This window comes from Sturnus vulgaris, chromosome 1 (genome assembly GCF_052056855.1).
Source record: "Sturnus vulgaris isolate bStuVul1 chromosome 1, bStuVul1.hap1, whole genome shotgun sequence".
Taxonomy (NCBI): domain Eukaryota; kingdom Metazoa; phylum Chordata; class Aves; order Passeriformes; family Sturnidae; genus Sturnus; species Sturnus vulgaris.
Window position 1 is genome coordinate 148,110,701 of NC_142243.1, and position 14,385 is coordinate 148,125,085.

Here is a 14,385-nt window from a genome sequence, read left to right on the forward strand (position 1 = left end):
AAGGCCTTTTCAACTACTAACCTCAGGGACCACAGGAACTTGGAAAACAGCTGCCAGGAGAAGGTCGTGGTCGTGGGTTTGGGCTTCCTTTGGCAGCTTGCCACTTGCTAGGACTAGGCCAGAAAAGGGAAATAATTGTATGTCAGAATGTCTGTAACTATTATAATACTATGATTGCAGAATATATAATGGATTCTTTGCATAAGAAGATGCAAGAAATGCTTTCAATACATTGAAATGAAAGTGTAGTAACTTCTCCAAATGTGTCCTTGATTAAGCTAAGAAAAGAAACGAAACAGGAACTTGCAGCTGGAAAACTGTAGCTCTTTGTGTATTTGTTTGTTTAATTCATGGTACCTTAAGCAACTTTGTGTGCTGCCAATTGGTGCTTCCTTATTTAATGAATATGCATGGTTTCTTTTAAGACTCGTTAATTTGGAGCAAGTGTTCCTTTTGTTGTTTTCTGTTAGCTGTTATTTTTATGTACGCATCATCCTAACCCCATTTTGGGAAGTTAATGTTTAGGAGCAGTTCCATAGAGAGTCAAAACCACTCATACTAAGACAAGACACGATGAGTGATATCATTATCATCATTCATCCTTCCATTTCTCCCATTTGTTTTGGAACACGCTTCAGTATAGCCAAGAAATGAACAATTGTGTTTCATCCATTCCTTGTTAAAACCTGAAGAATTTATTTTTTCGGTTGTTGTTACTTACGTATGCACAATCTCAGCATCTAACCTAAAAAATGAAATGCTTCAGAGATGAACTACATTTGATGCCCCTTAAAGTCTTTGTGTGCTTTTAAACTGTACTTGGACATTTCCCAAATATTAAAATGTAACATAGTAATTTTTTTGGGTTTTATTAAGATATGGCTGTCACTGTTATTTACAGAAATAGCTTTACAGCTATCAGTCTATTAATCTTCATGTGCAGCCTTGTTTGCTATTGATTTCTGAATCATGGGATGAAAGGGTAAGAAGGCTCATGCTGATTGTGAATGGAAGTGTCCTATTTTTTTGTGCATGACAACAAAGCAAAATTGATTTTGGGGAGCAGGGGTAGGATTTCCATTATGTCATAAAATGCATGTCTCTAGAAAAGCCACTGTGAACTCCTTTTAAAAGTATTTTGGCTTTCCCTTTCCTTGATATGAACCTCAGTGGCCCTCTAGGGAATTACGTTCCATGTAGATTGCTGAAGATGAAAATTAGCTGTGTAAACCACTCTTGGCTTTTGAAGAAAGCTATTTCATTTCCAGAAAGTTACATTATTCAAGATTGATTCATGCAGGGATTAGAAATTAATAAAAGGTGGGGTAGGTAGATGAACAAAACTCTTCCATGTCTGCTGAGAGTTCAAGAAGCATATGAGCAATGCTCTCAGGCACACAGTGTGATTCTTGGGCCTGTCCTGTGCAGGGCCAGGAGTTGGATTTTATGATCTTCATTGCAACCCTTTGCAGTCAGAATATTCTACAATTCCATGATTCCTTGTCTAACAGCTTGTAGACCCCAAGACTTCAAAAATGGTTGGCACCTGTATAAGTTGTGTCCAGCTTGAAGTCTGTTAAAGGTCTCAGTCCTTTCATTTTTCAAGAGCACAGTTGTGATTCTAAATTGTACTTGGACCTGTTACAACATTTTGTTGATAACACTCTGTACTTTGGCTTTAATTGTGGTTTGAGAATGCTTATTCATTCCTTAGTTAAAGAATGGGAAAGGAATTCCAATCTAACACTGAGCTATATAATTATGCTAAATTGGTGCTCCTTCCTGATACTTTTGTAAAGCTGTTAATACGTAAGGAAATCGGTGAAGATAAAGCTCCATGAATATTTTGTTAGAAGTGCACCAACCAATAATTTATGCTATTAAAACAAATCTGCCTGTGTTCATTAAACTAGAATGTAACTGTGTAATGATTAGAAAAGGACTTTAGGATGATGATACCCCATTTGTGAACTTTATATGTAATAAAATATGAATAGTTATAATTGATCTATGTCTAACATGATTGAGCTAGCAGAGTTCTCTTGTCTCATAATAAATGCAGTGCAAGCTGTTTTCAAGACTTTATGTGCTTGTGGTTCTTTTATGAAATGAGTTTGTGATTTGTTACTGACATTAGTTTAGACATAAGCTTGAAGTTCCTCAGAACTGACAAAACATAATTTTTGCAAATTGAATCTGATGTTGGAATTGCAGAAGCGCTGGTCGTGGGCAAGAACTGCTGGATTGCTGCAGAGACCAGTGGGCCTGTGTGCCCACAGATGTCCTGTCTGGTTTCTGCAGAGAGCTGAGACACTCAAGATTTGCTGGTTAACAAGATATATTTATAAAACGATTTCTTTGTGTATAGATAGGAAGCTGTCTGTCTCCTACACTGACCTTCCAGACTGGCTAGTTCAGTTTGGTGGAAAACAGAAGTTGTGGTAGAAAAGGGACATACCTAAAGACTGTGTACTGAAGGTGCCCAGAAGAGCAAATCCACTGTGTCTGTGTTCTTCTCTAACTCAGTAGACATTACAGGAGGGGAGAAATTGTTTTTTAATCAATTGGGATATGTAGTTCTTCATAGGGATATTTTCTAACCTTATATCCCTGTGTTTGGGAGAAGAGCTGCTTTTTAGTTCTCTGGGAAACCTGAATTCAAGATGGAGTGCTCTTTAAAACTAATGGGAAAGATAACAACCATGAGGATATTTTATAATTTATATTGACCTAGAAGGAGAGGGTTTTTTTTCAGTGAAACTTACATCTTTTTTGTCTATGTTTAAAACTGTGTTGCGTATACTTCTGTTTGTTCAGAACTTACTCTTCTGTAACTAGGATGAACTAGGTAGAACTGTTTGCATAGAAAGGCGAACATGTAAAATGGAGTGTATTGGCAGCTTCAAAGACCTGTTCTTGATAATATGTAAAGATTTTTTTTTTTTTAATTTTTGATTCAGTATTATTTTAATGTTCTTTTTAATAGAAACATGTATGTTTCCATGTCCAAATGGCAAGATCTCATTTTGTAAATGCTTTGTGGAAAAATCAAACAGCTAGGAATAGACACAAACAAAGCACCTAATTGAAGATCGGTGATATTTAAACATTAATTGGAATTCTGAAGCTTAAATATCCTCTGTGAGTGTTTTTCGAAGTAAAACATTTTTGTTTAGCATTTTATTTTTCATTAATATCAATACAGTTCAAACACTTTTGTTACTGAACAGGACCTGTTGTTTTGTTATATTTTGAGCTCTGTGTATGTGTCTCAGAATTGCCGCACTCTGTTTTCTCAGCGTGAGTATTACAGTATGGTTCTAGGTTCACAGAAACACTTTCATCCATTGTTGTGTTACTTTCTGTGTACATTGTGTGTGTGTGTGCAGGAAATAAAATGTATGTAATGTGGTCTTGAACTACTTGTGAACAGAACTTTTTCTTTTAATTAGGAAATGTTTTTCAGAATCTGTGCAAACATATTGATGCCTGTAGCTGGGTTTTCTCAAGTGAGGATAAAACTTATTTTTGAAGCTCTGGCCATGCTTATGTTGGTATTTGGGGTGTTTTAATAGAAGAAGGATCAATAAAACAACACTCTCTTACATGTCCTATGAACAGGTCAGTGGTTTATGTTGAACCAGTTAAAATGTAGTTTCCTGAGCTAAGCTTACCTTCTGCATTAGCTTTGAGGGCTCCAGAGAGAAGGCCTTTGCTGCCTCGTCATCAGGACTTTTAATCATGACATACATGTATGTTTCACTCACAAAAACCTTCTCGTGCCTTGTTTTTCAAGTGTCAGTGTGGTACCTTCTCCCCTGGTCTGTTCCAGCCCCCGTGTTTGGGCTGCAAGGCACCGTTGGGCAGGGGTGGAGAAATCCTACCAGCCTACGTACTGCATTCATTGGATACCTGTGATGGGGAGTGATGCAATGATTCTGAGCGTCCTTTTTTCCAAGGAAAAAGATGGACAGCAACATAAGATTCTTGGAGTTCTTACCACTACGGCTGTATTCCTTCCCTGTGGATTGGATTAAGAAAACAAACTGCATCATCTTAAGAAAATGGAAAAAGTAGCAATTGTCAGAAGAATTCTTCATGTGGCTTTTCATTCAGGTTTTTCAATGCACAAAGCTTCAGGTGCCTTCCTTCTAAGAAGACTTAAACCCCCTGGGCACTTGCTGACCAGTTACTCATTGGTTTGAAGTGGGCTTATTTTCTGTAGGGCAGGTGATAGTTTATCAGTGCCATCCTTATAGCTCTCTTCAAATAATAAAGATGTATAGTATTCACAAAATCTTAATAAAATCTAAAAGTAGAGTGTGTTTGACAATCTTCCATCAGTTTCTTGGTGTAGGGAAGCAACAGCTTCCAAAGCAGAAGATGCTACTCTGTAAAGCAGATTTCAGTTGACCAAGAAGATAAAACTCTAGACATTTTGGCAACTTCCCCATGTATCAGGGGCCATTCCAGTTTCTTTTGTGATGCTGACCCTGGAATTAAAACATCTGAAAAGCAGAGCTGTTCATGGTGTTTGAGTGGCTGTTTGTGTTCTGAGATGCCAATTAATCCCTATGTGCTGCTGCCCTAAGCTTGAGAACTTAAAGGTTCTGTTAATTGTAACTCCTACATTTGTGTCCAGACTTGTGCTCTTGTCCAGCTTCCCACTGGTTCTCCTCTCATCCTCAGGTATACAAGGGGGTGTTCCTCTAAGGGCAGTAGCTTAATCCACATGAGTTCTTGTAGCAAAATGGAAGAAAGCAGCAAGTGTTAAAATAGCTCTTTTCCTTGCTGTGAAAGAGGGCTGTGTCCAGTTGTATGAGGAAATGAAATGGAAGGGGAATTGTGGAACATCTAGATTAGAAATTTTAAAACTAACTGGGCACAGACAGAATGGCACAAAGAAAGTCCCTGTCAGCTGTCTGCTGTGCTGCCTGAGGTTGGACTGGGAAATAAATGTATGATCAACTCAAGCATCTGGGAGGCATTCTGTAGCTTGGACTTAAGTCACCAAAGTACTGAGCCTTTTAGACAAGTATGTACATGTTTTACCAGCAGCTGGCCAACATGCTGATCAGAAGTATGGTTTGAAGGCTCCAGAGGCAGACAGTGACCCTTTTGGAATAATTTTGCCTCTGACAACCCTCTTGAACTGCTTCTTACTCACCTCTGGCCACCCTGGAGATAGGCTAACTGTTGCTACTTGGCCTGTTACCTTTCAACCATGCCTTGTGTAGTGTCTTTCCTCTCCTTCAGTGTCTGTCTCAATCCAGAGGTGCACCAGCCTCTTCTGCTCTTCTGTGTTAGATGTTGCTCCTTAACCTGCCACAGAGTGAGAACGAGGTGGTAAGAGAGGTGCAGATGTTGCAGCCCCTCTTCTCAGTGTAGTTAGGTAGCTTGGCCTTTGAGCACACATGACATTTACAGTACTCTTCTCTGTTGCCTGCAACTGTCTTCTGCACCTGGAAAGTGTTCAAGCATTCTGGAAATGGCTCATCTGGGTAAGAGAATAGCCTAGGGCCAGGATGAAGGCAGACTTTGAGCAGGATTGTCTGGAGCTCAGAGGCTACTTCTATGCCATGATTGTCACTGTGCTGGGGACATTCCATTCTCTGGTACCCATGGATGTTGGGAGGAGCCAGGCATTTGGACAAGCAGAGATAGATGTGTTAAGTAGCAGGAGTAATGCCTATCCTTCTTTACTTTTATTCAGAATTAAATAGTAGCTAAAGAATATCCTCCTGGCTCAGTGTGTTACTGGATGTGCACAGCGGGTGTTTTGTCAGTGTTAGGAGTCTGTTCCATGCTGTGCTCTTTGCCTGGGTGGAGGAATAATAGCAGTTCATGTGCTTCAGAGAACGCACAAAGCACTGTGAGCCTCTCTTTCGCTCTCTGTCTCCTTTAGTCCAGTAGTTTATTTACATCACATTTTTCACTGATATATGAAACACCTTGTTATGAAATCAGTATTTGCTTAGAAATAAGGGTATGATGAAACAAAACCTCTGTTTTGTTTTTTTTTCTGTCCACTGGATTTATCACCTGGGACTCATTTCCTAACTTCAAACCAAATACTGAAAACAGGAATGAAAGTTGGACTTTGCCTGTTCATTTTTTCCCCTGAACAGATTATCAGTGCCAGCTGTGATGAAGAGGAGTCAAGGAGATTTATGTAAATGTGTCTTTCTAGTCTCCTAAAGTCTCTTTTTTGCATTGCTTCAGTGCTAATAATCAGAGAAGTAAATGACACTGGCTAGCTTAATAGGAATATAAGTAAAGACAGGAATTTACAGAACTTCTTCCACTAGAACCAGATGAGTTTTAGGTAATTTTGATGCTGTATTAAAAAGAGAGTGACAGCAGGAAAGGAGGAGGCAGTGTTGAGGAGAACAGAAATGAGCAAGTAAAGCAAAGTTACAATGTGAAACCAACAAAGGTGGGAAAAAGGAGAAACAATATGGAAACACTGCCAGTGGTGGAACTTACGGAATGCAACTGGAGAACCTGATGTAATGGAAAACTTTCTTTTAATGGATTAGAAGTCTTTAAAACGTATTCTCCCAAAGATAATATCTTCCTGGGGGATTTGTTCTAATTGCTACTTGATCTGAAAAGAATTCTTTGTTGAAGAAGCTTGGCGGGGCGGTGAGCATTATTTGACTAGCTTGGGGGTTTTTTCTACTTCTTATCAGTAACTTCACATGCATTGTCATTTCTTGCTTTCACAAGAAAATTATATTCAAATTATTTTTACATGCGTCTCACCATAGCAAAATGTGCATCTCTCCATGCTGATTCCAGCATGTAATGCTATGGGTTTGGAGAAGAGTGGCTGGAAAGCTGGCAGAAAAGGACCTGGGAATGTTGGTCAGCAGTGGCTGAACATGAGCCAGTGTGTGTGCCCAGGTGGTCAAGAACGTCAATGTCTCCTGGTCTGTATCAGCAGCCGTGTGGCCATCAGGACCAGGGCACTGATTCTCCCCTGGGACTCAGCACTGGTGAGGCCACACCTCAAATCCTGTGCTCTGTTCTGGGCCCCTCACTGCAAGGAAGATATTGAGGCGCTGGAGAGTGTACAGAGGACAACAGAGCTGATAAAGCATCTGAAACATCAGTCTGAGGAGTAGCTGAGGGAGCTGGGGCTGTTCAGCCTGGAGAAAAGGAGGAACCTTATCACTGCACAGCTGCCTGAAAGGAGGCTGTACTCAGGTGGGGGTCAGTCTCTTCTGTCAGGCAGCAAAAGACAGGACAAGAGGAAATGGCCTCAAGTTGCATCAGGGGAGGTTTAGATTGGATATTATGAAAGAAATCTTCACAGAAAAGGTGGTTAGGCACTGGGATAGGCTGCCCAGGGGAGTGGTAGAGTCACCATCCCTGGAAGTGTTCAAAAAACATGTGGATATGGCACTTTAGGACATGGTTTAATGGTGAATATAGTGTTGGTGCAGGGTTAATGGTTGAATTTCATCATCTTAGAGGTCTTTTCTGGCATTAATGATTAAATGATTCCAGTTTAGAAAAACTCTTCTTGAAGTCTTATTGCACCAGAATTAACTTTAACTTTTTAGCTTACTGTGAGAAATTCTGACGAGAAAGCTAGGTTTTTTGACTGTTGTTTTCATTTATTTTAAATAAACTGAGCACCAAAATATTTTTTAAAATAAATGTAAAATTGTCAAATCTACGTATGGATGGAATTTTCCTCGTTAGGTGTTACTGAGGGTTTCCTGTCACGGGGTCAGAAGTTCACATCACAAGATGAGTATCCTGTTCTCAAGACAAAAATTTCATCTGCATGTTGGACATTTTTTCGGTGCATTTGGTGGAGAGAGGCTGGAAACCAGCCACTTAGAAGTCAGCTAGCATTTGGGAGAGGGGAGGAGAAGCTCGGCTGGGGGATGAGACTTCATCCTGTCGAACTGCTGAGTCCCTTGTGCCCTCTGGGAGTGTATTCCAGGGACATTGCAATGGCTGATCAGTGCGTCCTTACAGCAGTTGCTCTTTTTATAGCAGGTTGAAGAATATTTTTAATTAACTCCCTTATATGGCTGGAATAATTTCCTTATTATGAAATGCCTGATCTCTTTTTCATAGTGGAATGCGAATGCCCTTGAAAGTCATTTTAGTTCTGAATTAAATGCATCAACTCATATTAACAGTTCAGAAATAACCAGGTATACTGAGTGGTTATGGAATGTCTTACAGTCAAATAAATTTTTACATAGTTATATTTATTGAGCAACCAAATGTAATTTTAATATTGCTCTGTTTTTGATATTAGCAAAATATGCATTTTTCTGTATATTGGAACTTTTATAATTAATTTTACCATTCTTTGATAGAACAAGGTTTTTTTTTTTTAAAATAGCTTGGATGATTGCAAATAATGTTAGGAATGATCAGATCCAAGCTTGGGACATAATAAAAATATCCATTGAGTGGACATGAAATCTTGCTTCAAGTTGTTAATGCTCTGTAAACAGTTGACAACAATATTAGACAACGTGACAAAACTTTGGAAGAAATTCCAGCCTTAGATGAAACAGATGATTTCTTTTCCTAGGTTTGGATAGAGAAGAAAATGTGGCAGTCTTAAACTCAACTGGCAGAACTTAGTCTTTTATGTTTAAACCCACCTTGAAGCTTTTGTTTTCCTGTAATTTTGTGTGAGTAAGATACAGCACAAATACTTAGAGATGGTATTTTGAAATTCAGCTTTATTGTAATGTGATTTTTCTAATTTACAACACGGGATTTCCTCTAGTAAACTATGTGGGATATTTTCTATGCAGCTCAATGTTTTCTCAATGAGTTTATTAGCACTGATCTCTTAAAAGTCTTGAATTGGTATGGAATTTTTATGTAGTGGAAATTATTAGCTGTGTTTTTATTAAAAACAGTAGTTATAATTTCTAGGGTTTATAAAAGTGTCTATATGAAAATTCTGCATTTGTGTATCCCAAGTGGATGTAATGTAGGAAGTAAAACAGTAAAATGCTGAGAATTAGTGGGAAGCTGGAAAGTAACTTCAGAATTGCTTAACTCAAAATTTATTTTCTACCTGATGTATCATAATCAAGTTAATGATTTTAAATTCTGTAGTCCTTCCTAAATTCTGTAATACTTTCTAAACTAGGAAATATTATTAGAGATAATGTTAATTTCATTATTTTTAGATTGTTTCTTTAATCTTAGACGTAAGCCTTTCTATTTAAAAAAGTCTTTTTGGTCACTAGTCTGCCTTAAATACATTTCTCTCTATCTGTTCTCCAGGAAGACCAAATGAGTAAGTTTTGCTAAAATATTTATCACTCTTCAGTGATACGTGGCAGCTGCTTGAGGATAGTTTTTCCTGAAACTATATGGAGTTTTTACTTCTAGTCAAATAATGAACTGTGTGTTCCAGGCAAGTTGAAGTGTTGAAATTGTGCAGTTTCATTGGAGGAGCTGTGAATCACACATTGACAATATATCTTTTATTCTTTTATCTTTTCTTGTGCCTGGCCTTGTTAACAGAATTTGATACTGAAGTTTTTCACGTGTTTGGTGGCTTTATGCAGATGTCACTGAGCTGAGCAGATAAGCTTTCAGTGTTACAGAGCCCTCCCGGGAAGGAGCCGCAGCTATGCCAGTGTGAGAGAGCAAATTTGTGGGAAAGGAGGCAGGAGTGAATTCCTATCCAGGATGAGGCAGTATGTGCCAGTTCCAACTGTTGAGCAAGAAAAAGCCTATGATTATAATTCTGCTTTTGAACCGAGACCGTGTATGTGTTTGGGTAGGTGAAATTGCATTTTCTGATGGCGGGGGCTGTGTCTTACTGCTTTTGTGTAGAATAAATATGTGTAAAAAGAAGCGCCCGTGCAGCTGGTAAATATGTACAGTTTTAACATATACAATGCAGATTATGGAGTGCTTTAGCAGAAGAGAATGTGCATGCTTGAACTTGATAAAAATTGCACTATTAGGGAAGCAAACAATATTTTTTAAACCTTTTACATTAACTATCATGTTTCAGTGTGGAATTCTCTGTAGCTATTGCTTTAATATTTACTTGCATAAAATGATGTAAAGATGTGTGTAAGGGGGAGGCCATTAAAATGCAAATTTTACCTGACACTAAAAAGGAATTTTCATAGGATTTTTCCTCAATAAACCTGTGTAAATTGGAGCAGGTTGTTTTTTTTTTTAACCTGTGTTCTATAGACCTACAAAACAATTTATTTGTGTGAAACAAATATGTTTATTTCCATAAATTTTTATCTGTTTTAAATTGGTATCCAGGAAGTAGGGAATCTGTTTCCAGTTACCCAGCTTCTATCCATCTTTGATAATTAATCTTTTTGGTCTATGTAGTAAAATGTTCCTAAATTTGATGGGTTACTTTTAATGTAGTTTGTTGACTTGATGTTTTGGGGATTTTGTTTTGTTTTCTCTTTTTTTAAAATTTATTTTTATATTCATACATTCTTTAAACCTATTCCTACATTTTTTAATCTTTCATGGTTAAATCAAAATGATATAACTGAGCAATGATTAGTAGTTTTTTCCAGAGAATCTATGTCATGACTTTTAACTCTTCTGATTTTACTTTTGATTGTAATTTCTGTGTTGTTTGGAGTACCTCTCAGTTTTATTTCTGATAGTGTTCTGCTTGGAGGCTGAAAGCTTTGACAGATTAAATCTCACTTTCTGATACTTGAATGCTCTGTTTAATGTAGGAAGTTCTTTTGATGGTATTAGCATAATATTAATTTTAGATTTATACTTTGACAATAAAGAATTTTTGACAAGTTTATGGGTTTTTTTTTCCCCATGTAAACAGTTCCATAATTAAATGCATAGCAATGTAAAGATACTACCAAAATCCAAGATGAGGAGAAAATTTCAAATCTTATGCATACTTACTGTTAGGCCTTTTTTTGTTGTCAAAATTCACTATGTTCCATAAATTTGAAGAGCAGTATTTCAATTGAGCAATATTATATTTCCATTAAGTGAAACCATCTGATAAGGCTGCCAGAATGAGTTGGTACTGTTATCTGATCTTTTTTATCCATCTCAAAGAAGTAACTCTATCCAGATTTTATCTTAAATTTATGTAATTAACACAGGTTTGAAACACTATTTTAAGATTTAAATTGCAGTTCTTTGCAAAGATTTTCTTCTTCTGTCATTTAAAGAAGGAGAAAGTAATTCTAAAAAGTGTTTTTAATTGTCTATCTAGCAGTGGTTTAGAATATTTTCCTGCTCTTGTTACATTTTAGATAGTTGTATAAAAATATTTTGCTACAGTTATTGTTAGAATATTTTGTTTTATTTAGTTGTATTCAAACATACTGTTTACCTTGGGCCAAAGTTAATGGTCAACCATAAGGTAGAAAACCAAGTAGGAACAGCAAATACAAAGAGTGCTGAGCCAAACAAACAGTGCTGCAGAGTTGCATAGCTAACTAAAGAAATATTTAGCAGTATTACATGCTTTTGGTGCATTTTGATGGCCTTACTTGAATTTCCCAATACAGAATAATAAACAAGACACTAATACAGTACTCCTTTCTTATTTTGATTTTATTTACTTTTAAGATGTTGCACAGCACTGGTCTCAATAGAATATTTTTGTAGACCTGTCTAAATTATTTCCATTTTTAGTCAAGTAGGATTTTAACATCTTTTCATACCTACATTTTCCAGTGGCATACTAAAGAACTTTGATTTTATCTACTTCATACCTGCAGCTTTTACATAAGTGTACATTTTTACAGTTATTGGCTCTCCCTGAGTAAGACATCAGGAGTGGTATAAAGAACTTGACAGTAGTCACAAAGTACTATTTAACAAAAAAATTCTCGATATTCCAGTTGTTTATTCCTTGAGTGCTTTTTGTTGTCATAATTATGTATTGAAGTCATAAATCAGTGTTGATGTTAGTGATGATACAGGACTCTAATTCATGAGCTGGGCAGAATTCAAATCCATTGGGGAGAACTTAGTTAATGCAGTTTTAAAATCCTGGATCTGTCTTCGATAATTGTTTTTGATTAAATAAATTGCAAGAACTAAGTTGTCAAAGTATGAACAGAATGTATTTTTTGTCCAAGAGACAATAGTATCAGAAAACAGATATAATGGAGAATATCTACTCCTGTAGAGTCTTATAATTAAAGCTAAGTACAGCAGATGAAATCTTTGTCCTGAATCTCCTAGATGTTCTGGTAAGTATGGTTAAAAACCACTAAGGTTACTTAGATATCTTAAGAAATACAAGTCTCGTTGCTTTTGCAGTGCAATTGTAATCATCAAAAGTTTCTGACCAAGATACCCTTCGTTGTTTTGCATTTTTTACTATTTTTAGCAAAGTGTTATAAGATTTTTTTTGAGTATGTAAATAGATATCTTTAATAAAACATTTGCAAGGTATTTAGCTACTCTGAATCCTTCAGATGTTGAGACTTGAAAGACATGACCTACATGTGTGCTTGATACATTATTATTGAGTGTCTTACTGTTTACTCAGTGGCTCTTGTGCATTAGAGCTGCTTTGGTGTTGGTTGTTCTGAGGCTTGATCAGTAAGTTAATCTGATAATTTGCCCACTAAAACATTTAAAACCTGATTTATAAAAAAATTTTAGTAACAAAGGAGTAGGTCTACCCTGATAAACAGTTGGACAGATACCTAGAAACATTTTTTGGTTTTGTTTCGGTTTGGTATTGGTTTTTTTATGTTGAGTTTTAGTCTAACTCGAAAGTTCTTAGTGCTAGAAGAAAGACCAAACAATGCTTTGTGGATTTGTTACCTTTTTAGAGCAGGCAGTATGACTTTGAAAAATAATAATATTGAAGTTACATGCATTGTTCTGAGTATATAGATTAGTAGTAAGTAGAAATGAGATTAAAAAAAATAATTTCTCTGCTTCAAGTGACTGTCATTTCACCAGTGCCCAGTAAAAGGAAGGATAGGGGATAAAGAAGTCAGAGCTTGTTTTGCATATTATGGTTTATATTGGTTTATATGGGTGCTTTTAAAACAGATTGTATTTTGGTTTTCTTTTTTTAGAATAATGCACATAATGCACATTTGGATGTTTTGAAGCAGTCATTCAGAATGAAGATAAAACTGCAAATGAAGTAGTTTTAATTTTAATATGACTCAATTTTAAAATACCTTGACTTTTCTGCATGTTTTTAAGTATGGATGGCAGGTGCATTTCTAGTAACCAAGATCCTTGCATTTTCTCGTGTATTGTAGTGTGATATTACTTTTGCTTATTTGACTTGTACTTACTTTCAATTCCCTTGGTTTTGCTTTATTGCTGATAGCAAGCTGAATTCAGTGTTATCTTCTTCCTCCATGCTTGTCAGCTTGTCCCTTCAAATGAGTCCCTAGAACTGCATCCTAAATCCCGTTGGGTCAATCTCTCTGCAGGAGTTTGCTGCTGCTGTGCTGCGCTGCGACCTCGCTACAAGCGTCTGGTAGACAACATATTTCCTGAAGATCCAAAAGTGAGTCATGACTTTAGAATTTTAAGAGATTGGTGTTTGAAAATCTGTGGTTATAGCTTGTGCTTTAGGTTTTTTTTTTTAATTTTATTTTTTCTTTTCTCTTTTAACATTTTACCATAAAATGTGATTTAGCACTTAATAGCTTTGAGAGAAGTTAGTGGAATAATTTATTTGGAGAGAGATCCATAGAGATCGTCTGGTCTAATTCCATTTCCAAAGCAGTGCCGCACACTGAAGAATAAAATTAGTATATTTTACTCAGAGAAACAGAGCCTTCATTAAACAAGGTATTCTGCTGCAGAGGTAGCACTTAATTTCATCACTTTTTAGAACCACAAACGCTTTCTTGTGGTTGCAGGTGTGAACATTTTCTGGTTTTCTACAGGATTTTAATTTTTTAACTCTCAGTTTATTGACTGTAAACATTTTTATAGTTCTGGTAGACTGTTATGACCCTAAAAGGTTTTTCTGATTTTTTTTTTTTAATTTTTCCAGGTACTCATCTACAATTTTATTTCTTCATTTCACTGTAATATCTTGGAGCTATATTAAAGCCTAACTCTTACTCTGTGAAAATAAATTACTTCTGTGTACCATTGAGGAATGCATGTGTCTACACATAATCATTTGACAGTTCAGACTAATAAAGAGCTGATGTTTCTGCTGCTCTTAATTTTTTAAGTGTCTTACCAAATTTTTATATCTTTTGTTACTTCTGTGTACCATTGAGGAATGCATGTGTCTACACATAATCATTTGAAAGTTCAGGCTGATCAAGAGCTGATGTTTCTGCTGCTCTTATTTTTTTAAGTATGTTACCAAATTTTTATATCTTTTGTTACAGTAGAAGTAAGCAGCACAGTCAGTATTTGTATAGTATTTGG

General features: G+C 36.5%; 1 protein-coding gene across 9 annotated transcripts in view; it reads left to right on the forward strand.

Moving 5' to 3' along the window:
• Positions 1 to 14,385, forward strand: part of EFR3A (EFR3 homolog A) — a 75,894-nt gene that overhangs the window by 9,194 nt on the left and 52,315 nt on the right. For 7 of the 9 annotated variants that reach the window (XM_014882132.2, XM_088179459.1, XM_088179436.1 and 4 more), the window contains exon 3: positions 13,425 to 13,501. In XM_014882132.2, the coding sequence (XP_014737618.1) occupies positions 13,425 to 13,501 (77 nt within the window). Of the gene's footprint in view, positions 1 to 13,360; positions 13,502 to 14,385 lie in introns of all 9 variants that reach the window. The other 2 variants (XM_088179466.1, XM_088179474.1) reach the window with 1 other exon arrangement.